Here is a 25,753-nt window from a genome sequence, read left to right as displayed (position 1 = left end):
GGCCAAACTGTAGCTCCCTAACGGGGCCACATAGGGAAAAAACGAAATGTACATATTGTTTAGATTATCATTCTGAACAACTTTTGTTCAATAATGCTTTTCAAAATATTTGTCGTTTTCAAGATATGAGGCGTCAATTATTTATGATTTTGCCCTTAAAATCCCTTATTACGTAACATATGACCTACTTTTTGATTTGATAAGAACAAGCTCGTTTAGATGAACATTTCCGCTTCAATGACTTATTACAAAATATTAATAGTTTCTGAGATATTCTCATAAACCTTTGGACCCTTCTGGGCCCCTAATTTAAAGGGTCAGCCCCTTTTGCTTGATATCGTAAGAAAGATCATGACATTTCAAACATTTTTTGTTCAACAAGTATTTAGAAATTCTTGACCGTTCTCGAGTTATTTCTAGAAGTAATTTTTAGGGGCCAAACTGTAGCTCCCTAACGGGGCCACATAGGGTAAAAACGAAATATGCATATTGTTCAGATCATCATTCTGAACAACTTTTGTTCTTTATTGCTTTTCAAAATATTTGTCGTTTTCGAGATACAAGGGGTAAAAAATTTATGGTTTTGGCCCTTAAAATCCCTTATTGCGTAACATATGACCTAAATTTTTATATGAATAGATTTGGATTGTTGAGATGAACATTTTTTGTTCTTTGACTTATACCAAAATATTAACGATTTTTGAGATATTTGATCTAAACTTTGAGCCCTTCTAGATCCCTAATTTAAGGGGCTAGGCCCTAAATCTTGATATTTTCGAAAAGATCTCGTAAATGTGCACAACTTTTGTTCTACATGTCTTAACAAAATATTTGCAAGAAAAAAGATATTGGAGATCAAAGGTCAAAAATGGCCGAAATCGGCGAACAATTTTGGCATCCATTTTTTCAGGTCCAGGCGAGCGTTTAGGCAAATCGCCTCCGGTAAAATCGAATCCCCCACAAATCTTCTAAAATGTTTACTCTATCTTGTGTAGAAATTTCAAGACTCTAGCTTCAAAACCAACGGAGGAGATGTGTGGACAACAACGCCCTTCAAAAAGTCACTAAAAGAGAGATAACTCCTGACCGGAAGTGACGTCAAGCACGAAAGTTTGCAAGCAAAGTCTCGTCACCAAAAGACATCTTTCCTGAAAATTTTTTGAAAATCGATCGAGAAATGGCTGAGAAAAACGCGTGTACTACCAAGGAAAATAATAATAATAATAATAACTAGACACGATCTCGTTGCGAGCAACGAGTAGGTCTTCCGTCCGATTTGTTGATGCACTCGGAGTTAAAAAAAAAAAAAAAAGACAAATGAGTCCCAATTTAGTTTCCGACTTTAAGACACTTTAGATATAATCAATTTTTCATATCATGAGCTTCTGAAGCAAAGTTGCGGTGAAATTCGTTTGAAATTCGACTCTCCAGGCGAGCCATAAGGCCCGCGGGCCTATTTCTTGATGTCATTTGTTAGCCCTCTATAGACTCAACAACTTTAGTTCTATATGTCTTTACAAAATATTTACCTGTAAAAAGTTATTGAGATCGACAGATATCGACAAAAAATCGACTCTACAGGCGAGCCATTAGGACCATAGGCCTATTTCTTGATATCAATCGATAGATCTCGATAAACTGAACAACTTTTGTTCAATATGTCCTTACAAAATATTTACCAGTTACAAGTTTTTGAAATCGACTGATATCCACAAAAATCGACTCTACAGGCGAGCCATGAGGCCCACAGACCCATTTTTTGATATTGATCGATAGGTTATGACACATTGAACAACTTTTGTTCAATAATGCTTTTCAAAAAATATGTCGTTTTAAAGATATGAGGCGTCAAATATTTACGATTTTGGCCCTTAAAATCTCTAATTACGTAACATATGACCTACTTTTTGATTTGATACGATCAAGCTCGTTGAGATGAACATTTCCGCTACTACAACTTATTATAAAATATTAATACTTTCTGAGATATTCTCAAAAACATTTGGACCCTTCTGAACCCCTAATTTAAAGGGCCAGCCCCTTTTGCTTGATATCGTAAGAAAGGCCTTGTCATTTTAAACATTTTTTGCTCAACAAGTATTTAGAAATTCTTTACCGTTCTCGAGTTATCTCTACAAGAAATATTTAGGGGCCAAACTGTAGCTCCCTAACGGGGCCACATAGGGAAAAAACGAAATGTACATATTGTTTAGATTATCATTCTGAACAACTTTTGTTCAATAATGCTTTTCAAAATATTTGTCGTTTTCAAGATATGAGGCGTCAAATATTTATGATTTTGGCCCTTAAAATCCCTTATTACGTAACATATGACCTACTTTTTGATTTGATAAGAACAAGCTCGTTTAATTGAACATTTCCGCTTCAATGACTTATTACAAAATATTAATAGTTTCTGAGATATTCTCAAAAACCTTTGGACCCTTCTGGGCCCCTAATTTAAAGGGTCAGCCCCTTTTGCTTGATATCGTAAGAAAGGTCATGACATTTCAAACATTTTTTGTTCAACAAGTATTTAGAAATTCTTTACCGTTCTCGAGTTATTTCTAGAAGTAATTTTTAGGGGCCAAACTGTAGCTCCCTAACGGGGCCACATAGGGTAAAAACGAAATATGCATATTGTTCAGATCATCATTTTGAACAAGTTTTGTTCTTTATTGCTTTTCAAAATATTTGTCGTTTTCGAGATACAAGGGGTAAAAAATTTATGGTTTTGGCCCTTAAAATCCCTTATTACGTAACATATGACCTAAATTTTTATATGAATAGATTTGGATTGTTGAGATGAACATTTTTTGTTCTTTAACTTATACCAAAATATTAACGATTTTTGAGATATTTGATGTAGACTTTGAGCCCTTCTAGATCCCTAATTTAAGGGACTAGCCCCTAAATCTTGATATTTTCGAAAAGATCTCGTAAATGTGCACAACTTTTGTTCTACATGTAATAACAAAATATTTGCAAGAAAAAAGATATTGGAGATCAAAGGTCAAAAATGGCCGAAATCGGCGAAAAATTTTGGCATCCATTTTTTCAGGTCCAGGCGAGCGTTTAGGCAAATCGCCTCCGGTAAAATCGAATCCCCCACAAATCTTCTAAAATGTTTACTCTATCTTGTGTAGAAATTTCAAGACTCTAGCTTCAAAACTAACGGAGGAGATGTGTGGACAACAAGGCCCTTCAAAAAGTCACTAAAAGAGAGATAACTCCTGACCGGAAGTGACGTCAAGCACGAAATTTTGCAAGCAAAGTCTCGTCACCAAAAGACATCTTTCCTGAAAAATTTTTGAAAATCGATCGAGAAATGGCTGAGAAAAACGCGTGTACTACCAAGGAAAATAATAATAATAATAATGAAGAAGAAGAACGCGAACAATAATAGTAAGGTCTTCCGCAGGAGACGGAAGACCTTAATAAAAATAATAATAATAATGAAGAAGAAGAACGCGAACAATAATAGTAAGGTCTTCCGCAGGAGACGGAAGACCTTAATAATGAAGAAGAAGAACGCGAACAATAATAGTAAGGTCTTCCGCAGGAGACGGAAGACCTTAATAATAATGAAGAAGAAGAACGCGAACAATAATAGTAAGGTCTTCCGCAGGAGACGGAAGACCTTAATGATAATAAGAAAAGTGAAAAATCAACAATAGAATAATAGAAGGGTCTTCCGCTGAAGACGGAAGACCCTAATAAGAAACGGAGCAAAAACAATATGTCTCCGACACTTTGTGTTCGGAGACATAATAATCGAGTTTATCATATTATGCGTCGTTATCAAACATCAAGGGGAGTGGACAAGAGTGTCTGTCACCCACCTTTAATAACAATATCCATTTTTTTGTTAGTTTGTAATGCAAATAAAAGATACATTGAGTGACAACCCCTCCCCCACTTACCCCAGCTTGAAAGTTCTGATATAATAGTAGAAGACACACACCACCACCAATTAAGAAAATGAAGATATGAGGCATTCATAGTAGAGGACTCTAACCACCCCATCCGCCCCCCAACGATTGAAGAAAATGAAGTGTAGGGGGAAATTATTGAGGTAGTCAAAGTAAAAGACTCTTTAACCCTTCACCCCCACATTAGGACTTTGAACATCGGACAAAACATCTTGGTTTGTTTGGGTGTTTTGTTTTATTTTATTGCTGTTTTCGTTCATCTTTTTTAATTATTAATTTGAATGGCAAGAGATTTTGAAGAAGTCAATTTTCCATTTTTTCCCCTGTTGTACCCCCCCCCCCCCCCCCCCCCCCCATGCAAAATGACGATAAATGTCTGGTTATTACATGTACATTTTGCTTTGAAACACATGCATGTATACTAATTGTATGGTGCATGTAGAATTGCACCCTTTACCAAGTTTTCCTTCATTTACACAGTGTAAGGAATGGTAAACCAAAATCACAAAACAAAATGCATAAAGACCAAGATATTTTCAAGCGTAAGAACTTCATTCATGAATACATAAATACATGTATTCAGAAAAATCGCATGCATGCATTGCAGGACTATAGCATTTGTGTGTTTTAACGTTTCTGTAACATGCCATAATGATTACTTTGAGGCTTGAGTGTAATTTATTCATAAATATTTTCATTTCGTAGATCTGGCGCAATGGCCATACCGCTGTACGTAGAAATTTCAAATTCAATGTATTCGATAAGATGTTAGTATGCATAAATCAGTAAAATTCGTGTTGAGGTTTTATTTGATATGATACAATGTCAATATACTGTAATGCATTAGTAGGATATGCAAAAGGCAAGAGTATAAACATTTTCTTTTTTCATTATTAGTATCAATATCTATATGATCACGAAAAAACATTATATAATTTATATCCGGATTCATTTATACCGATTTAGATATCAATAAAAACAAAGCTGCATAGTTTGGGAGAGGGGTTTCTAATGAGTCTGACGAAATTAAAAGAAGGAACCCAACAGTTGCATTCAAACTAGATGTACTTCAAAATGAATTCATTTCTGCTCTGACTGAAAGCATGATTCTAAATTCGGGAACGAATCTTGCATACAAAATAATTAATAGGGGAACACATAAATTCGAGCTCCTTTGGAATTTAATGAAATGTAGATATGCACCTCTCTTTCAACACGAATTGATATGTTGTTTCAGGCACGAAAACAGGGGGTTGGGATGGGCAGGAAGGCTGGTCTGCTTTTCCCACTTTTTTGACAATTTACTTTTCCCCTGTTATTCTAAAATGCAAAGTCAGTATTTTCTACATGCACAGTTCAAACTAATATCCTTTTTTTAAAATTTGTAATGAATTCAATTATAAGCATCAACTCCTGTAAGTTTCAAATATATTGTCAATCACAAATTTTTAAATAGCTGGAAATTTTTATTGCTTGTAAGCTTACATTTATATAAGTGATCAATTTTCTTTCCTTCTGTGAAATGATATATTATAAATCGAAGTAGGACGGTCGCTCTCTCTCTCTCTCTCTCTCTCTCTGAATATGGACATTCAGAGACCGTAAATAATTATGTGGTTCCAAAAGAGACAACAAAACTATATTTTCGTTTATAAATTTCCCTTCATATGTGTCTTTGTCTAATGAACTGTTTATTATGGATTGCAAATGTAATACACGCATTTGCACACATATGCATATTTTCGATCATTATTCCCTTATTTGTATATTCAAGTTTGTATATGATCATCGAGAAATTTTGAATTGTGCACGCATTATATTCAACCAGATATTATATTCCCGATTTCTATAAACTGCAAAACCTCGACCAGACAAGCATTCAATACAGGAAAAATGTTCGACTCTGACATCTCCCGTGATTGAAGACACCCTGTTTAGCACGGGTGAAGTGTGTCGCAGTCTGTATAATGGAATGACAACGTGTTGTAAAGTTCTAACGAGATACAAATGGAGTTTATCATTTTGTTTCGTGGATTTATCAGAATAAAGAGAATCTAATATTTTCGGTAAGTGCACATCTCCGATACCTGTTGAATAGACGCCCGTATTTGATACTTTTTTTGGCGATTATACCTTGTGCATTGCATATTATGCATATGGCATGTACCTTTATTTTGCAAGAATTGATATAAATAATATATTTTATGCTCTTTGCCTATTCCATTCTATCAGTATGTAATTGGCAAATGATTTATCCGCATTTATTTGATTAGAAAATGCAAATACTTGCAAGTATGCAAGAAAAGTTTGTTTTGTTTTTTTGGTATTTTTGTCTAACTTATCTAAACTTCCAGAATGTTGCGTTAGTATACAATCAATATTTTGTAATTTTGAGCAAAGCATAATGTTTTAAAATGTTATTTTATTTGTTTCTCATTCCCTATGTATTACTATCGGAGATATGCACTGGTCGAGTCCACCTAGAAAAATCACTCAGGTGTGACAATCACATTTGGGGTATATACGGGTAGAGTAAATTAGGCTATCTGAGAGAAATATGGCGGATAAGATGAGAAAGGTGTAAGTATTTATTAATTCATGTCAGCTTTAAGCTTCATCTAGACCTACTCGTCTGATCATGTCCCTAACAGTGGTACTATGACCAATTTTGAACACATTTTTTTCTCTTTTCAATTCTGTTTACAATCAGTCCACCTTTTTTAAATTTTTTTTTGTTTTTTTTTTTAACTTCATAACCGATTACTTACATGTAAAACCCATTTATCAGTTTCCGTTATTCTATGTTTTTCTTACACATCTACCCTAGACATGATCAGTACGGGAATGTCTGATGTTGATTTAATTTCCTGGGCTGCCTATTCTTTGTTTTTGTTTGGAGTTGGTCCATTTTGTTAACTTATTCAAACTTGTTGTTTACATGATCTTTCTCTCAAACTTTGTTCATCTCTTACTTCGTTTACATAGCTTATTTTCATTTATTTATTTATTATTTAATTATTCATTTTTTTATTTTTTATTTTTATTTTTTTGTATTTGTTACTTACTATTATCTTTTATAAATTATGCATGGTTAAAACAGAATCGCTCTGGGTACGAGTTAGCTTTACTATTTGTCTACGTAATTGGGTTAACTCGTTCCACTTGAGATTAATTAAGTTTATTGTTTTTCTTTTCGGACATTTTGGATCAGCTCTTTGGGCGAATAAGGCATGTCCTAATTCGCTCCACTTTTAACATTGATTGGCAAGCCTAAAGACCAAAAACATGTAGTCTGCGTTGTAAATACGTTTGTAGATTAGTTGTAGTGCTAGATGTATTTATATGTAGTTTTTGTTATTATGCTCTGTTGATATTGACCACATTATGTAATTGTTTTCGTTTGTCCTGAAGAAGGGACGGGTCGTCCCGAAAATTTGACAATCTCGTGTCGTTGGTCATTTTAGTGCTTTGTATATATATATATATATATATATATATATATATATATATTCACCAATTTAGTTCTTTTATCCATTTTGATCATTTACACAAATATATCAAATGGCTTTACAGTGAGAGAATTATTAGAAATTTAAGATGGATTATTTTAAGCAACGTATTTACTTCTATCGAAAGTGACATGTGCATACTGGTCATATTGATGTGAGCAAATGTTGTAATTTCCACCACTGCAGTTCTTTCCCTTGATGTTGTACGGCACCCCAACCGATGTCAGATAGAGAGGTCGACCGTCTGTTGTCTTGTTCAGGAAGAGAAGTGCCGGATGTCCGTCCACAGCGACCACTTTCTGACTATAGAAGACGGAACTGGGGGTGAGGATTGTCATAGGAAGCGTACACTTAAACTAAGCCACAATTTACCTTGACCTAAAGAGAGAGAGGAATCAATTCAAATGCAGGTATCCACGTGGGACAAATAGGGCATGCTAAGCTTAGGAGACAAAATTTGGAAATTATTTATAATTCACATCAATAATCCATAACGGCATCACTGTGAAGATGTTATGATTATTTTGGACATTACCTCCAGAAGATTGTGAGTCCCTGTTGTGTTTGAGTCTGTTCTTTGGGTGACGAAGGCCAGTGTGGTGGTGGCGCTGTGTTTGTAAGTAACGTTCAATCTGATTCCATGACGATAGAGCTGTTTGTCACACTGTTTGAATCCACGACAATAGGGTCTAAAACTGAATGAATTGGTTCTTGGTTTTATCTAAAGAACATATCAATAGGTTATTTTTAATCTTGTATTCAACAGTCTTACACTATAATTACATGTGTATCTATAGGACGCAGAAATAATTCAAGTATAGTCAATGAATACAAAACATTTAAATAAAATACAACTGTATATTACCAATATTGTGATGCGTTTTACATTGAGCCGGATATATTATCAGGATGTTTCGAATACCTAAACATGTATGTACAAAGATCCGGTTTATCCCTACAGTAACCAAAGTATCATGTTTATATGTTGTTCAGGTCAGATACTCACATTAATTATACCACTACTTTGCTTACGATGTACCTCGACACGCATCTTTTTTTTTTTTTTATTTCTTGGACTACATTATCAATATCCGCAAATCCCGCCAACACAATGACATCGGTACATGTTGGTGGACTTGCTATATAACACCTGGTTCTGCTTTGTTCATGTTTCTGATTCCGAGTGCGAACAGGAAAATCCCTGCTTCGATCTTTGATGGTATCATAAAATGAATCTAAAGACCCGTCTGTAATGACAAGCGCAACGTTGCGCTTGTACGGGAACTAGTTTTGAATACAGATTCCCGCGCTAATTTAATCCCTTCGCTCGTCGCAGTGCCTCCGATGTCATAGTTAATTAATGGCTTTTTGCAAAGACGCGTGGTCTTCATGTTCTCCAAATCCAAATTCTGTCCGGGCTGCATCACTGAAGGAAACCATGGCAACCTGAACGTCCTCAGGTCCTATGATAAGGCCTCCTTCAACTTTCTTAATAAAACCGAGCATATCAAGAAAATTAAAATACCCCATACTTCTAGAGGTGTCCACAATGAATGCCAGATCAATCTGACAAATACCTAAAAAAAAAAAAGAAGAAAGAAACTTCTGGTGCATTCTCTTCCTCGTGAAAGACTTTACAGAGAAAATTCATCTGTGAAATTCTTCGACCATTTACATGTAGTACACAGTCGAAGAATTTCTTTGACGATTTTTCTATGTTACATCATACATTGGGGAATGGCTTTGACAATGACAATTTAAAAAAAAAATCAAGTTTATGGCTTATAATATTAGTTGTCTGTCATGTTTATTAAACGCACCCTGTCCTTCTTGTTTTCAATTTGAAAGTTTCACTTTAAGTATACCATACCATTTTAGTTTTGGTAAATAACAGAAGGACTCTATGGAAATAAGCCAATTAAAGCTTTCATTTTTGGGTCAATGAATCTTGATATGTTGATAGCTTAGACTTATCTTAATCCATGCTTAATCTTATAAATATCTGATAATTTTATCGGGAATTATTGTATGTACCTTATCATATTTGAGCACAATTCCTTGCAGCTTTGTCCATCACAATATATTAAACCTAAGTCATATTGATCACTTAAAGACCCAATGTTTTATACTTACAGAATTTGTAACAAGTTTAAACAATAATTTTTTTTAATAGAATGTGAGCAAGAGTTTATTCTATCAGTTCTCATACTATGTTTGTGTGTGTGTGTGTATATATATATATATATATATATATATAAAGCACAGAAAATTTCACTTCATTTGGATACCCACTTCCGCCCCTACCCGGGGTTGAACTCACGACCTGCGGAACCAAATCTCCTAGCAGCATGTAACCATTCGACCATCTAGGCAATATATATATATATATATATATATATATATATATATATATATATATATATATATATATATACATACATACATACATACATACATACACGTAGTATAGCAGAATTTAACGATGCCGCTGTATTCCGGGCTGCCGGTGAGTTTGTCAATTCAACAGAGGGCGGGAAACAACACCCCGGGAGAATGAGGGTTGAAAACAACACCCCGTATATACTGTATATATGTATGTATATATGTGTGTGTGAAAGAGAGAGTGTTGTATGTCATGCACCAGGAGACCCTAATTTGGAAATAAAATTTTTCATTCTACTGTATATTTATAATGTGACATTACCTGGATAAACAAACAAATACTCTGTAAGTATAGTCAACCCCTACCACTGACAATCTTTTAGATTTCGGTAAGGAAGAAAATCTGTTTATCTGCTTCTCCCGAGGTGTTGTTTCCCGCCCTCATTCTCCCAAGGTGTTGTTTCCCGCCCTCAGTCTCCCAAGGTGTTGTTTCCCGCCCTCAGTCTCCCGGGGTGTTGTTTCCAGCCGTCTGTTGGATTGACAAACTCACCGCCAGCCCGGAATACAGCGGCATCGTTAAATTCTGCTATACCACGTATGTCTATATTACATTACATTTTGTAAGTTTGTTTCAATAATCTTACACTGGTGCTCCAACCCATTTACATGAAAACCTTGAATTAAATTCCGACTCTTCAATCTGTTCAAAAATGTATTCAAATTTCACCAAGTAGTGGATCCGGAGAACTCTTAAATATTACGTTTAAAAATAACATTTCTAGTATATGCATTCTTTCTGATACTACATTCGTTTATTTCTGAAATGTATATTTGATTTTGATACCGGTACACACTGAATTCTTACTTGCCAAATTCCTCCGTAGAGGTTGGGGCAAAATGCTGTTACATCGAGTACATCTTTGGACTGGACATATGCTAAACGATATGGAATAAAATGGGGAAGTTTAAAAAGATTAAGTAACCTTTTCCCCGGGAGGAAATTCACTATATAGCCATTTTCTGGGGGAGGGTGTCAGCATATATAGTAAGTCGCACTATTTGACAGGGACACAACCCATAATAAGGGGGGAAAGAGAGGGGATTTCGGCATCTGACTTCTTTAATTTTTAATTTTATAATAGTAGAATGAGCTGTCACTAATTAAAAAAAAACCCCACAAAACCTATAAACAGTAATACCGCAATCAAGTATTTGCCTTTATATATACTCTATACCGTATATTTTATATTCTTGCTGCATATGTCAAGATGCATTGAGTATTCTATTAGCCTATTTCATAATTGTTGAAATATATTTAAAACATTTGAGGTGATGATCCCTAAACTTATACATTCCTGCCGTACATGTCGAAATGCATTGATGGGCAAGTGTCCCGGGGTCATCCCAGCTCCCATCATTGTTTATTGTTCAAATATCTTTAAAATGGTTGATATTCCAACCCTTAAAGAAGCAAATATATTTTTGTTGCACATGACACAATGCACTGGGCACTTGTCGTTTTCCCACCCCATTTGTCTCACAAGGATTCCGAAAACTTATTGCACATCTAAAGGACACCTCTAATCTTAGAATCCTAAGAGGATTGACTGCATAAAATGTAAGAGGACTTCTGGAAACCAGATTTTTCTATGCAAAAAAGTTGTTTTTCACCCACCCACCCCAATTGACCTCCAAGGTGAAAATGAAAATTCTGAAACCATATTGCACATCTATAGGACACCACCAAAAGATGATTTGTCTACTGCGTATAAAATGTAAGAGGAGTTGATCTCGGAACCAGATTTTTGTAGAAATACGTCGTTTCCCGACCCCCAGGGTAAAAATGAAAATTCCACAACCTTATTACACATCGACAGGACACTACTATTGTCATCTTCCAAAAGATGATTTGGCTACTGCATAAAGTGTATGAGGAGATCTGGGAACCCGGGGAGGGGTGTGGGGGTAGAAAAACGTCGTTTAATTACGACTGACTCCCAGGGTGAAAATGACAAATTTCCAAACCCTTGTTGCACATCGACAGAAAACCACCAATTATCTTCCAAAAATAATTTAGCAACTGCGTAAAATGTAAGAGGAGGTCTGTAAACCAGGTTTTTGTGGAAAACATTGGCTCCCAGGTTAGAATTCAAGGTCCCCATCTACAGGGCACCACCTACATGCATCAAGTTCCAAAAGATTAACTACTTACTGCTAAAGCAGAAAACAAAAGAAGAGCTTCAGGAGTAAACGAACAGACGGACGGACCAGGGTAACAACAATATACCCGAACTTATTGAGTTTGCTGAATACTACAGATCTACCCAGAGTTATCGTTCCTTACACTTATATCCTACGTGTGAGTGTAAAGAACGATAACTCTGGGTAAGAATGGACTTCTCATTCCTTAAAAACCACCACCAAGAGTATACGGTTTGGGGCGGGGACACAAGAGGGCACCAGGCAGTTGGAAGCTTATTGTGGAAAAATTCTGCTTGCAAACCATTTCCGAAGAATCTTGGGGCATTGTTTAATCTTTTTTAAAAGGGTGGGGATACTTTTGTGCCTCCCTTTGAAATTGGGGACACATATCCCGCTGTCCCTCTCTCTTTTCTGCGCTTTTGATGTTACTCATAAGTCTAAATTAGGTTTTAAAAATTATATATTGTTTATTTGTTGTCAACGATCATATCCGGAATTATATTAGATGTGCATTACCAGTTTAAATTTAGTTTTCGTAACACGCTTCCGGAATCAGAATTTCAGTTTCATTCGATGAAACGCAAAACAGAGTAATTAGAAACGCATGAAAGGTAAAATTTCTGTCGAATTTGTTTACTCAGTTACCATTATATGATACTATATATATTGTGATTTCTTACAGCAGCTTATTGTTACAGATTATAGAATAAATAATTCTGAAATTTTTAAGAAGCTACAGGATGGATGAATGCACGCGCATCCGTGATAACAATGCATACAAACACGTTACTGCGTAAGAAAACAGCAGTGTATATCTTCAAGAGCTCATAGAACATATGATATAATTCCTCCTGTATACCGTTTTTCTGAACTGTAAACAAATCGCCTATTCTTTATTGAGTACAGATTTTAATGGATCAATGATTTTATTTGTCGAAAAGCAATGCTGCCAGATTTCAATTATTTCAAGATTTTGTGATTTATTGTTTTTAAAATTTGTTTCAGGTAGCGATGCTTGATGTCACATAATGATAAATAACACCTGAAAGCAGTCATTAATTAGAAAACCAACAATTGAAATGAATTTTCATCCTAATGCTATGGCAGCTCGACACCAAATGCCAGGTGCTGGACACCAAATGCCTGGTGCTGGTAGAAACATCGCCTACATCAGACAACCAATGGTCAGGAATCCACAAGGACTCTCACCAATTCCTCTAAACTTGATGCAGGCAATGCAAACGAATCAGACTATGATGTCCGGAAATCCTATGATGCTCCAGCACCCAAATATTGCTCAACCTGGCCAGGTCCTGTTGAGACAGGGACAACCATTACTTCTGAGACAACCTAGAGCAAATCTGCTACAGCAGCAGGCTCAGGGATATGTACGTAATGGGATTTCTGACGTTCCAGTCAGTGGAATGCTTGGTTCAAGATTTAACTTGAATTTACAAGGACAGAGTAATAGGAAAGTCAATACTCTGATTGGCCCAAGAGTTAATATGAATCCACAAGGACAAGCACAGTTAATGAATGCCAGAGTTAATCTAAATTCATCTCAACAGCCTGGTAACAGTGCTATGGTTAGGAATTTGCTAGGAAACAATATCCAGATTCCTAGGCCAGCCTTTGTCCTTCAAAATGGGCAAAATATGTTTACATCTACTGTAAGCACCTCGTCACTGCAGACTAATTCTGTAGTCTCAAGTTCTAGTGCATCTCGGATGGGAACTTCATCATCATTAGAGGTAGTGCGGTTGGAATCTAACCAAAGTCCCAAAGAAGCAAGTGCCTCCCCTCGTCCAACCACAATAACAGAGAACAGTGGATCTATCCCTGAGACCTCCACCAGTTCCCCTGTCTGTACTGATTCTACCACAGAAAATACAAGCAATATCCCAAAGAGTAGTGAAACTACCATAGTGCCTGCTGATGATATATCTCTAAGCACCCAGGGATCAAATCTTGTCATTCCAACTGAAACCAGAGTCCTGCATAGAGAAAAACCCTATGATAAAATAGTACGCCCAAATTATGTAGCACTAACCGACCCAAAAAACCTCACAAGCAATAAAAAGGTTTGTAGTTAAATATTATTTTCATTCCTTTTTTATTTATACATGTATACAATTACAAATTTCTCCTATAAATTGCACTTTTAATAGATTTGGTTGTTTGGTTCTGAATAATGATTTTATTCTCTTTTGTTCATTTAAATACATGTATATATTTACAAATTATTTTATTTATAATAAGAAATTATTATAGTTTTTAAAACAGTTTTATGAGTACATTAAAAGAGACACCTTGAAGTTCATCTTATCAGATATACTCGCCTATAAGTTGGATTTTTGGGAGTTAAATCTTGGTCCAAAATTCTATGGGCGACTTATAGGAGTTTAAACAACAAAAAATGGATGAAATAAACAAAATAAAAACTTGTTTAATTTGCTGAGAATAAAAAGTGAAATATCGATTTCTTATCCCAAAACATTATTAAAACACTGATAAATACATACGAGTATTAATTTGTTGGGAAAAAAATATCAAATATTGGCACATTTCTCAAAATATTATAATTTGAAACACGGGTAAAAACATGAGAGCATTGATTTGAAATTGTCAACTAATTCTTGAAAAAAGTTAGACCAACTTATAAATGGGTCAATGGCAATTCCCTCCAAAATAACCTAAAAACTATACAACCGACTTATGAAGAGACATTATTTGTCGAAATGCGCATCTGGTGCATCAAAATTGGTACCAGATAAGTTTTACATACAACCTACTTATAGACGAACCGACTTATAGGGGAGTATATACGGTAAAGAAGCATATGGTTCCCAAAAGAACTATCTCCTATGTATCCTTGTCTGTCTTCCATGTATTCATTTTTGTATAGAACTATTTTCTAATTAGATATGTAATATTTGATGAGCTTTTCAACAGGTCATCCATTTAAAACTATTGCTATGGACAATCTGTACAACTGCATTGTTATGGAAAATTGTTGTTTATATTGGAAAAACTGGCAGAAATTCATAATTCCATATATTAAAGCCAAATATATTAGTCCAAATGTCTCACTCTGGCTATTTGAAAACATTTTTGAATAAAAAAGCTGAAATGTGAGGGCATTATATTGGTGCCAAATCAAGTGTTTAAGATTTTAGAAAGAGTCAAGACATCTGCTATGAAGTGTCACTTTATAAAAGTATGAAATGAAGAAAGATTGCAAGAGAAAAATATTTCAATATCAAAATGTACAAGAAATGATAATTTAGTATTGCAATCAAAGCCTCTGAAGAAATGAAGTTGATGATCATGAATGGAAATTATATCTGTGAAATAAACTTATTTAACAATAAAAATATTCTTTGTTAATGGCCTTTACATGTAAAAAATAGTTTAATTATGAACATCCTCTGTATGAACAGATTTGCTGGTCATTGGTCTGAGTATCTAGCCTTCAAAACAGTATTCCAGAACTCTGCAACTGAAATATAATAAATGCTGTGTTATCCTGGTTATTTGTAATTCAAAAAATAGTTCTAATGAAAGAAAAAATCAAATTAGAATGAAAAAGAATGATATTTGAAATAATTTCTTATTTAGAAGTTTGAAGTTTATTTCATGATGAGAAGAGGATACTAGTATATATGGGAAAAGAGCTCAACTCTTGAAATTGGAATTTTTTTTTAAATGGATGACGCTGTGTATTATATGTGTATATTAAGATATTATGTATTTATCAATGTATACTAAAACTCTCTGTGTAGGATTCAAAAGATCTGTTGATTGAAAGTTTACAAAAAGAGTTACTGAAGCTACAGAAGGAAAACTCGGAGCTGAAGGTGGAAAACATGAAATTAAAAGGAAAAGAGGTTGGTGAAAATGGATGAGTAAATTAACTAAGCATTCAACATTTGTTGAAATAAAATAAATAAAAGTAAAGAGGTAGGTTCACAAATTGACATTCTAGAATAAGATTGAGCTAATCTTCCCCCAAAATTGCAGGACCAAATTATATGCCATTTATGAACCTACTTCTTCCTTATGGGTACATGTATGAAATGACAATTCTTTTATTTCATAAATATGAAAAACATGTACATGTAGAATACAGGCATTTACATATCTCCTTCCTTTTCAATCAGTTTTATAATAGGCAATGTTTCAACAAACTGTGAAGAAACAAATCATAATCTTTTGTTGTACATGTACTTTAGATAGATAATTTTACAAACAAAAATTTGGCTGGTAATTTTCGTTTATTTGTACACGTATGTACCAGTTATGTAAAAGAACACACTTTTAACTTGCTTTGTCATCTTGAGCCAGGAAAATCTTCACAGGGACAAACCTAGATGGTTTTCAAAGAAGGAGGAGAAATTGATTGTTACTATTTATGACCCCATAAATACAAAAATATTTTTTGTTGTTAAATCCAACAGAATGGGTTTTGCAGCACCAGTAACCCTTCTTCTAGATGTGCCACTGTGTTTATAAATAGAATACAGAATAGCCGTGAAAACAGGCTGCCTCTATAATGATTGGTATGAAGTTGTATAAATAAAACACAAAAAATGAAAGAGACATTCATGAATTCATTTATCTTGTTGATTAGTTTCCCTTTTTCTTCACCTGTCCTCCAGTATCTATATATCATAAATGTATTTATTCATATTTTTATATATTAGTATTTCTGTATATACATGAATCATAAGGTTAATAACTTAATATACTTGGTAAAGCATAAACCCATAAACAATGGCAATTGATGTGCTTCTGTTGCAAGTTCTAGTTAATGATAACATACCAGTCCATGTATAAATATATGTTAAATACATGTACAAAAAATACATAGAAAATTGTGCTGGGGGTAATGTAAGATAACATTTGTAGTTTTAAAAACATTCTTTGATTTATAAAATCATTTCATGAAAAGGTATCATGGTATTATCTTACCTGGTTATAATTCTTTTGTATGTTGGTTTGTAAACTGTAATGATTACTAGAACATACGAAAGATGTTTGAAAAGTGTTAATGAAAATGAAGAGAGTTAACTCATTAAAATTTAAAGTTTTGTGTAGAATTTATTGGTCAATTCTTTTAAAAAAAAAATTTTAAGAACCAAAATGCTGTAAGTCATCAAATCAATTTCAAAGCATTCTCACTCAAGTTTGCTTACTCTGTGACCCCTAGAGGCAAGAAAGGGTCCTGATAAGGGTTCAAGGTTTTATCTAAGAAATATTAAGGGAAATATTTTCAAGAACCACAAGGATATAATTTGTCATAATAGTATGCAAGCATTCACACGTAGTGTAGATTAAATTTTTTTTTTATGTCAACGGTTTGTGTATTGTGTTCAATACCTGGCAAAAAAAAATAATGTGTGGCTTCTTTTCATTGACAAAAATCAGAGGTCCAGTTTCAACCAAAGTTGACATTTAGAGTTCATTTAAATTGTGGTTAGTTAAATAGGATTCAACATTGTTGAATTGAAGGTTATACCATCTTTCAATGAAAGATAAACAGGATATGGTGAAAATAGGTTGGGCTTTAAAATCTTCCCATGAAGTATTCATCCAGAAAAAACTACACATACATGTAGGTTCAAAGAGGCTGGTCAAGTTATTGACAATCTTTGCTCTTGAAAATAAAAAAAAACTGAATAAATTTTACTGAATTGAAATGTAGCATCAATGAGATAAGGGGTATAAAGATTGTGAATGTTTCGTCTCTGTTCACCCCCCCCCCCCCCCCCCCCCCCCAGTGGACTGAATGTTAGGGCTAAACCTCAGAAAATGATGCAAAATTTACCCTGGACTATTTAGTAGACAAATTATATGCATTGGCCAGAAGGCCTCTGCCAACATTACAAAATTCCTAACCTCTGGGTCAGGAGTTCTGGTTTAGGGTGGGCCTCACACTCACATAGAGAAAATACACGATTTCTTCACCCTAACCAACATGGTACATGGTTATAAGTGCTGTTTGGAAATTACAGAGAAATCATTATTTTCAGTTGTGAATTGGGAGACAGAGGAAAGAAAACTACAAGATTTAATGGTTCTTAATTTGTGCAATATTTCATGTCTCTAGTATTATGAATTAATTGCAGTGTTTATTTATGATTAGTCACGCTGATTCACCTACAGTAAACCTGTAGCATTATGGGCTTATCATCGCATCATTGGACATCATTGAATGTATGCACCTTAAATATCAGACCTCTGTATTCCTTGTCAAAGTGAATTTTATTTAAATCAACACATTTCATATGAGAAAAATAAAAAATTGAAGGATATAACAGATCAAATGCACTCCATACATAGATTTTCTGTACTGTCACATCACCGTTTAATATATCAAACCTTTATAGGATATATTCAGAAAATTAATAGAATAGGCAAGTTCATCTTTTATCATAGGAGTCATAGATGTAATTAAACAGAAAGCTTGTAGATATATAGTAGTACATGTGATATGCACATATGAATTCAGATTTCAGTTTTATCAACATAAGGTCATTATGTAATTTAAAAGTATTAGCATTCATTACAAAAAATTTATTGGTCAATTGCAATAGGTCAGTGTTGGTTGGCGTCCATTGTGCATCATCCATCATGCATTAACAATTGAACATTTTTATCTTCTTGATAAATGATAATCCAATTCTTTTCAAATTTGGTATGAATGATCTTTAGGACAAAGAGGATATAAATTGTAAAGAACTTGATTCACAAACCCCAAAATATGGCCCTTAAAATATATAAAATGAAAGTAAATGTTGAATTATGAGTGTTGGTATCACAAATACGTATCAGAATCCGGGGTTTAAAAAACCAGATGTGGTACTGTATTTTTGCCATTTTTTTTCACCAAAACCTGGTGTGTTTTTTCCAAAGTTTTTGTCATACTGGTCTCATCTCGTCCTATATATTAAAAATATTTTTATAATCTACACCTTTTTAATTTCCCATAATTGCAAAAAATATTTTAGGGCCAGCTGTGAGTACTATTTTTATTTTTCAAAAAATGATATTCCAGATTGCTATACTTAATATTACGGTTATAATGCGTTAGTGGTGAAAAACTTGAATTTTACAGATAATATGACTGATTTAAGTATATTGTGGAGAAACAGACTACATCTTATATTTTGTGTCATATACATGTATGGGTCAGGACCCTGGGGCCTTCGTGTCAGGAAAAAACCTGCCAAAAATTGACCAATTTTCAAAAATCTTCTTTACAACCACACATCTGTAAGGAAAACTAAATGCATTGATGTAGGGTGGGAAGGGCTCCACCAAAATTATAAATTTCATGATCCCCTGGTTAGAGGTTCTGACTCCAGGGTGGGGCGAAACTTGGTATATATAGTGTATATGTGTAAAACATTTAAATAAAATTTTCTTTAATGCTGTTGGTACTAGATTGAAATTGAATAGATATATAGAAGGAGTAGGTAGTCCTTTACCAAAAATGTAAATTTTATGACCCTAAGAGGGGGGGGGGGGTGTTCCAGAGTGGGGCCAAAATTATTATAGTGATTATTGTCTCTAAATTTTGAATGATTTCTTCAAATTTGCTGATACAGATAAAAACTAAATGTATATTGAGGAACAGAAGAGGATGAACCAAAATTGTGAATTTCACAACACCAGGGTTCTGACTAGGATGGGTCCAAATTATTCATATAATGTTAATGCTACGTATATTATATTGTGTAGAGTTTTTCAACAGTATAAGCACTTTTGGGGGTCTTCATTCAAGATCACATCTTGTTTTATACTGTTGCGGAATATTAGAATTTAGCTTAGATATTCAGAACAGGAAATTTTTTCTAGATTTCATAGCCCTAGGGACTAGTGATACTTTTAACTAATACTCAGGTGACTGAAAAGGCCTGTCAGGGCTTCTTGTTTACATATATATATATATATATATATATATGTATATATATGATTAATCCCATTAATAAAGTTAGCAGTAACTCATTTAATGTGTTGCCAGAATAGGTAAATCTTGCAACATTACTCATATAGTATGACTTATTTTAAAGAAAATATTTATGTGAAATGCAATTCCTTTTGCATGGGTGATTTAAATAATTTTTGTGTTTGTCATGGCCTTTTTTAAAATGTTGATTTATAAATATCGATTTATTTTCAAGCTTGATGTCGGAAACAAAGGTATGGATACATCATCAGATTTATTACTAGTCAACATAGACTCAACTCGACAGCCACAGACAGGAGAGGCTGGGAAGAGTGTTCCTCTGTTAGAGGAGGAGGAGATTGATGAGGAGGTCTTATTGAATACTGACACTCAAACAGAAAGCAACAAACAGGGTGGTACGGAAAATACGGAAAATTCTCTTCAGGAGAAGATCTCAGATGAGCTACCTAAGCCTGATTCAAACAAGACTGTCATGAAAACCAATACTGATTCCTTGCTACCCAATTCTCAATGCTCGGAAAATTCAGAGTCAGATCCTACTGTTGACAAGAAAGAGGGGTCTAATGACAGTGAAATGAAGTAATCATCCCACCAATTCAACAGTCAAGATTGCGCAATATATTTTTTAAGAATAGACGTTGCCATGGATATTACCGTATGTGATTAGACAGGAATACAGTTATTGCATTGATGGTGTTTGAATTCATATGTGCATGTGCTATGTGACAAATGTTGGTGATTTTTACATAGATTGTTTGATGTAATTGTTCACAGATTTTTTTTTAAATATTCACTTTGATTGAAAATCCATGCATCTTTATACTTCTATTACTGAAGAAAAAAATTTGAAAACATCATTTAGAATTTTTATACTTTATTGCTTTGAGGTGAACCTTTGACATTATCTTATCAATCAGTTTGAAATTACAGTGTTAGTAATTCTAAACATCTTTAGTTGTTCCTGTTTCATAAATGATTTCATTGAGACTTAGGCTTAAAGTTTCTATGTTTGCTGACTTGTATTGCTACTTTAGGAAACCAGATATTGATTGACTCTTGTTGGTTTTAATGAACATGTTTAAGTATTTGATTCCTGTATGTGGTTTACTTTTTTATGAAGAAATGTGATGCATATTTTAATATCAAATGCAGGGTCATCAATTTCAATTCAGGTATGAGTAAATAAGCCTTTACTACTTACAAAGGTAAATGTAAAAAGATATTCAGCATATCTCTACTTTTGTAAGAAATGGATTTGAGATGCATTTTTTAATATTTTCTTTTTTTGAATTCACTCTCTGAAGTGGCCATACATACACACATATTCCTCAGGTACTTGGATGATAGTACTTTGAAATTCATAATATGTATGTCCTGGTTTGCTGTACATGTTACTTAGGTATAAGTAGGATTGAATTTTATGCCTATGGCAGTCATCTTTCAGCAATTTTAACTTGGTCATCACTTTTGACATGTGTAAGATAGAGAGCTCATACATGGTGAACTGCAAAGTTAAGACAAAAGGTTTGTGGCTGATAAAAGTTATGTTCCCTTTTGCCACAACTTGTTCGTGCATGGAGCATAGCATTTCATATCTTGTTTTTGCTGTTTATTTTACATGTTTTGCAGATAAGATGTTTGCTTTATTTACTAGCACTTGAATCAACCTTAACATACAGAAATTACAAAAAAATTGTATGGTTTCCCTTTACTCTTGTATTTCATTTTTGACATGCGAAAACAGAGTATTGTAATGGAGATTAGAAAAAATTTAGGTTGAGCAGTTAAAATTAATGATTGGACACATCTTGTGCATGTATTGCTTGGTATCTTTAGTATCTGTTAGGTAATTCTAAGATTCCTTGTTGTTTGTGTAGAGTTTAAGTAGCTGGTCTCATAAATACTTGTACCTTGTAGCATTTATGCCCATAATTGTTTAGTTTTAATCAGGCTTCATGTATCATAATAGAATCATTCCAGGATCACTCGGAGCCAGTGACTTGCTGAATTTGACAGCTGTCAAAATATGTCACAGTAGCTGGAACATTATTTAATTTGTCAACCCAGTATTGGAATTTATTTCTCTTCCTGCAAGCACCTGTTTTTAGCTCAAGTGAGCTGAAGGCTTTAATGAACCTTTCTGATCAAAATTAATCTGGTGCATGTTGTCTTCATTATTGTCATTATTATTTCCCATTTTCATCTTCTCTAGAACCACAGGGCCAATTTCAATCAAACGTGGCACAAATCATCCTTGGATGAGAGGATTCAAGTTTGTTCAAATGAAGGATCATGTCCCTTTCAAAGGAGGGATATCAAGAAAAGGCAAATTAGCAGAGTTTATTAAAAAATCTTCCCAAGAACCAATGGGCCAGAAAAGTTGAAATTTTTTATGAAATCTTCCTGACATTATGTAGATTGAATTTAGGTAAAGTCATGGCTCTTGAGGATAGGACGAGGCCATACTGGGATCAAAGTGTTACATGGGGATATGTAGGAAAAGTCTTTGAAAATATCTATTGAACAAAGTCAAGAACAGAACCTTGATTAGTCATATTAATATGCAAGTATCTCCAGGTAGTGCCCAGGGATAGGGTGGGACCACAATGGGTGATCAAAGTTTTAGATAAAAATATAGAGAGAAACTTTAAAAAAAAAAAAATCTTTTTCTCAAGAACAGTAGGGCCAAAATTAGTCATACTGATATTCAAGCATCTTAAGGTAGTGCAAACTCGAGCTTAATTGTTCAATTCTGAGGGTAGGGTTGGACTGCAATAGGAGATCAATTCTTTATATGGGAATATACAGGAAATTGATTAAAACAAATTCTTTTCAAAAGTAAAAGGGCCACACTTGATCATACAAAATGCAAATATTTCTAAGATTCTAGTATTTTATTATGCCCATGACTAAAGATGGGGCATATTGTTTTTGTCCTGTCTGTCTTAAACTTTAACCTTGCTGATAATTTTTGAATGGTGAGTTACATGAGATTCTCATATTTCTTGTGACAAGACCTTTCTTTTGGTACCAAAGTTTTTAAACTTGTGACCTTGGTCTTGGAATTTGTCCTTCCTTTAAAAAAACCTAACATGAGCAATATCTCCAGAACTACGGTATTTAAGGTAGGACTATCATACTTTGTATATACTAGATTTCTTATGGCAAGAAATATCATTTGATAACATAATGTCTGACCTTATCAGCTTTACTTTGGAGTTTGACCCTAATTTCAAAACTTTATATGAAACTTTAACCTTGCTCATAAGTTTTGAATAGTGAGTGATGTATCTCTCATATTTGATGTATGAATTCCTTGTGAAAAGACCTTTCTTTTTGGTACCAAAGTTACCTTGAACTTGCATTTTTACTTAGATGCCTTTAAGAAAACTTACCTTGGGCAATATCTCCTTAACTGTTTAAGGTAGGGCTTTCATGTGTATATATATTCTATGTGGCAAGACCTTACCTTTCATCCCATGATTTGTGACCTTATCTTATGGTTATATTGTGACCCTTTAGGGCTAATATCGGATCAAAATTTTTCATAATAAATATTGAAAAACATCGTTTTAAAAATCACAACAGCTGCGCCAGGGTATTTCGGTGAGTGATGTAGCCCATGTGCCTCGTGTTAAGTAGTCTTGCAAGAATCTGAAAACACTTTAATTTTGACCAATTAAATGATACAATATGTATTTCAGTTACTGTCACATTTTGTCAACCATCAAATACATTGAGTTACTTGCTCATACCTGGAATAATTCTATATATATGTATAGTTTATTTCTTATGCTAAATGTATTTTGGATCGAATATTTTCATATACAATGCTTAAATTCTCTAGGTTTTTTTTTTTTTTTTTTTATTGTTTGTTGGTTTTTTTTTTATTTTTCTTTGATATCTAAATTTTCATAGATGCTTATAGTCCATGAATTTATAACAAAAATGATACTTGCAGCTTTGTAGCTCTCGGGCAAAAATAATTCCAGTTTTCCCACCTGCGAGCTTAATTAAGTTTTACAATGCCATTTTTTGTGTTAGATGGATCCACAGGTTTATCCATGAGATCACATCCTCACAAAAACAGAAAATGTTACACACCATGAAAAATGGCCCCTGTGAAATAGAGAATATAAAATATGGTTACAGCAAACATGCTTTTAATGAATTGACACCAATTGCGAAGTGATTTCATCCCCTGTAATTTTTAACATATTAGGAACTTGTTGGATATACAGAATTATGTTTATTACAAATCAAATCTGTTTATCCCCAGCACTTTACTAAAAGTGTTTGACTGTGTAAGGTTTTGCATCCCTCCAGGTCCTGAAAAATAGATCATGTGATTTTTCAAATTTTATTTGCTTGGAATTCAAGGACTTTTTCAAAGACTGAGCATCAAAATTTGCTATAGGAAGAAAACTATACCTGTTTCTGATGCAATATGAATCACAGTTTTTATTTTCAGTGGGTTAAAGTTACATTACATATATACTACTGTACTGTGAGGTCTTATCAATGTAAACTTAAGTACATGTTGTAAAACCAGTAGAAAAGTCGTGAGAAAAGTAGACAGGGAAATCCAGGAATTTGATATGATTTGGACAATCAAATATTTCCTTGATAAGGGTTGCTTTGCTGAGGGATGTACATTGTTGAAATAGATATTTGGGGAGGGGATCTATGTTTGTTCCTTTGATGGAAAATTTGGGGCATATATCAATTCACTGAATGTCATCAGAATTCACTTGCAGTAAATGTATCCTCCTATTCTTTAGTTTAGAAGATGGAACATTTGTTGTACTTTTTTTTATCAAATGTTAAATGTTTGGGAGAAAAAGTGTTTTAAGTGAAAACATCGAATATTCATAGGACATGTAAGTATTACATTGGTTCTGTACAATTAATTAAGGAATTAAATTTACCACCGTTTTGTTATGTACAGTAATGTGTTGCAGTTTCTCTTACGTTCCATAAATACATTGACCTTTCAACTTTACATGAAAACATAGAAAGAAACAAGTCTAAATACATAAAGAAGGACAGAACATTGGTAAATTAAAATACGATGATGTATATTGACATAAACCATATTTGTCACATTTCATTTGATTGTATGTTTAATATTCTAGTACGTCAAAATGGTGTGATGTGTTATCGAGAAGAATGTCTATATTATATTAGGTTTAGGTATTTTGGTAGTTTGGGTTATATTTAGCATTGGCCAAGAGAAAAACAGACTACTGAATGAGTTTAAAATTTGGCCATAAAGCATAAAATGCCTTGTGTCTCTTTAGTGCATGTAGTAATCATATGTCTACATGCACCAACTCGACGGGAATTTTTTTTATATCATTGAAAATTTTGAAGATAATGTGAAACCTCTTGCATCAATCACAACAACAGCATGGAATCCATAGTCTCGAAAGAAAATGTATTTCATGTTGTTTTTCATTTTTACATAATACGTCTTGTATGAACTTTTGTTTTAAAGCAAACATTCTTAAAGTTGAAGTGATTTTTTCCCCACATGAGATCATCTTTTGGCTTGGTATATTCATTAGGTGTGGAATTACTTATTTTAGACAAAGATTTATTTTTTGGTAAAGTACTTGTTTGTCTTTTTTCTTGTCAGTCTTTGTAATTTTCTACTGAGGTGGTTTCATGACATCATGTAATGAGATCTTTTGACTGTTGTTGACTTCTTCTGATCAGTAGCCAATAAAGGTGTTCACACTATTGAATATCAAAAA

The 25,753-nt window shown here is 33.8% G+C and overlaps 1 protein-coding gene and 1 pseudogene across 1 annotated transcript; one reads left to right on the top strand and one right to left on the bottom strand.

Annotated features, from left to right (window-relative positions):
• Positions 1 to 6,701: 6,701 nt before the first annotated feature.
• Positions 6,702 to 11,985, bottom strand: LOC125680148 (uncharacterized; annotated as a pseudogene).
• Positions 11,986 to 12,534: 549 nt separating this feature from the next.
• LOC125680856 (uncharacterized) lies at positions 12,535 to 25,753 on the top strand. Its single transcript, XM_048920647.2, has 4 exons — positions 12,535 to 12,636; positions 13,031 to 14,106; positions 15,808 to 15,912; positions 20,212 to 25,753. Exons 2-4 carry the CDS (start codon positions 13,105 to 13,107, stop codon positions 20,578 to 20,580), a joined length of 1,476 nt encoding a protein of 491 aa, XP_048776604.2. The 5' UTR covers positions 12,535 to 12,636; positions 13,031 to 13,104; the 3' UTR covers positions 20,581 to 25,753.

Source organism: Ostrea edulis, chromosome 2, assembly GCF_947568905.1.
Source record: "Ostrea edulis chromosome 2, xbOstEdul1.1, whole genome shotgun sequence".
NCBI classification, from domain to species: domain Eukaryota; kingdom Metazoa; phylum Mollusca; class Bivalvia; order Ostreida; family Ostreidae; genus Ostrea; species Ostrea edulis.
This window is presented reverse-complemented; position numbering and strand designations above follow the sequence as displayed.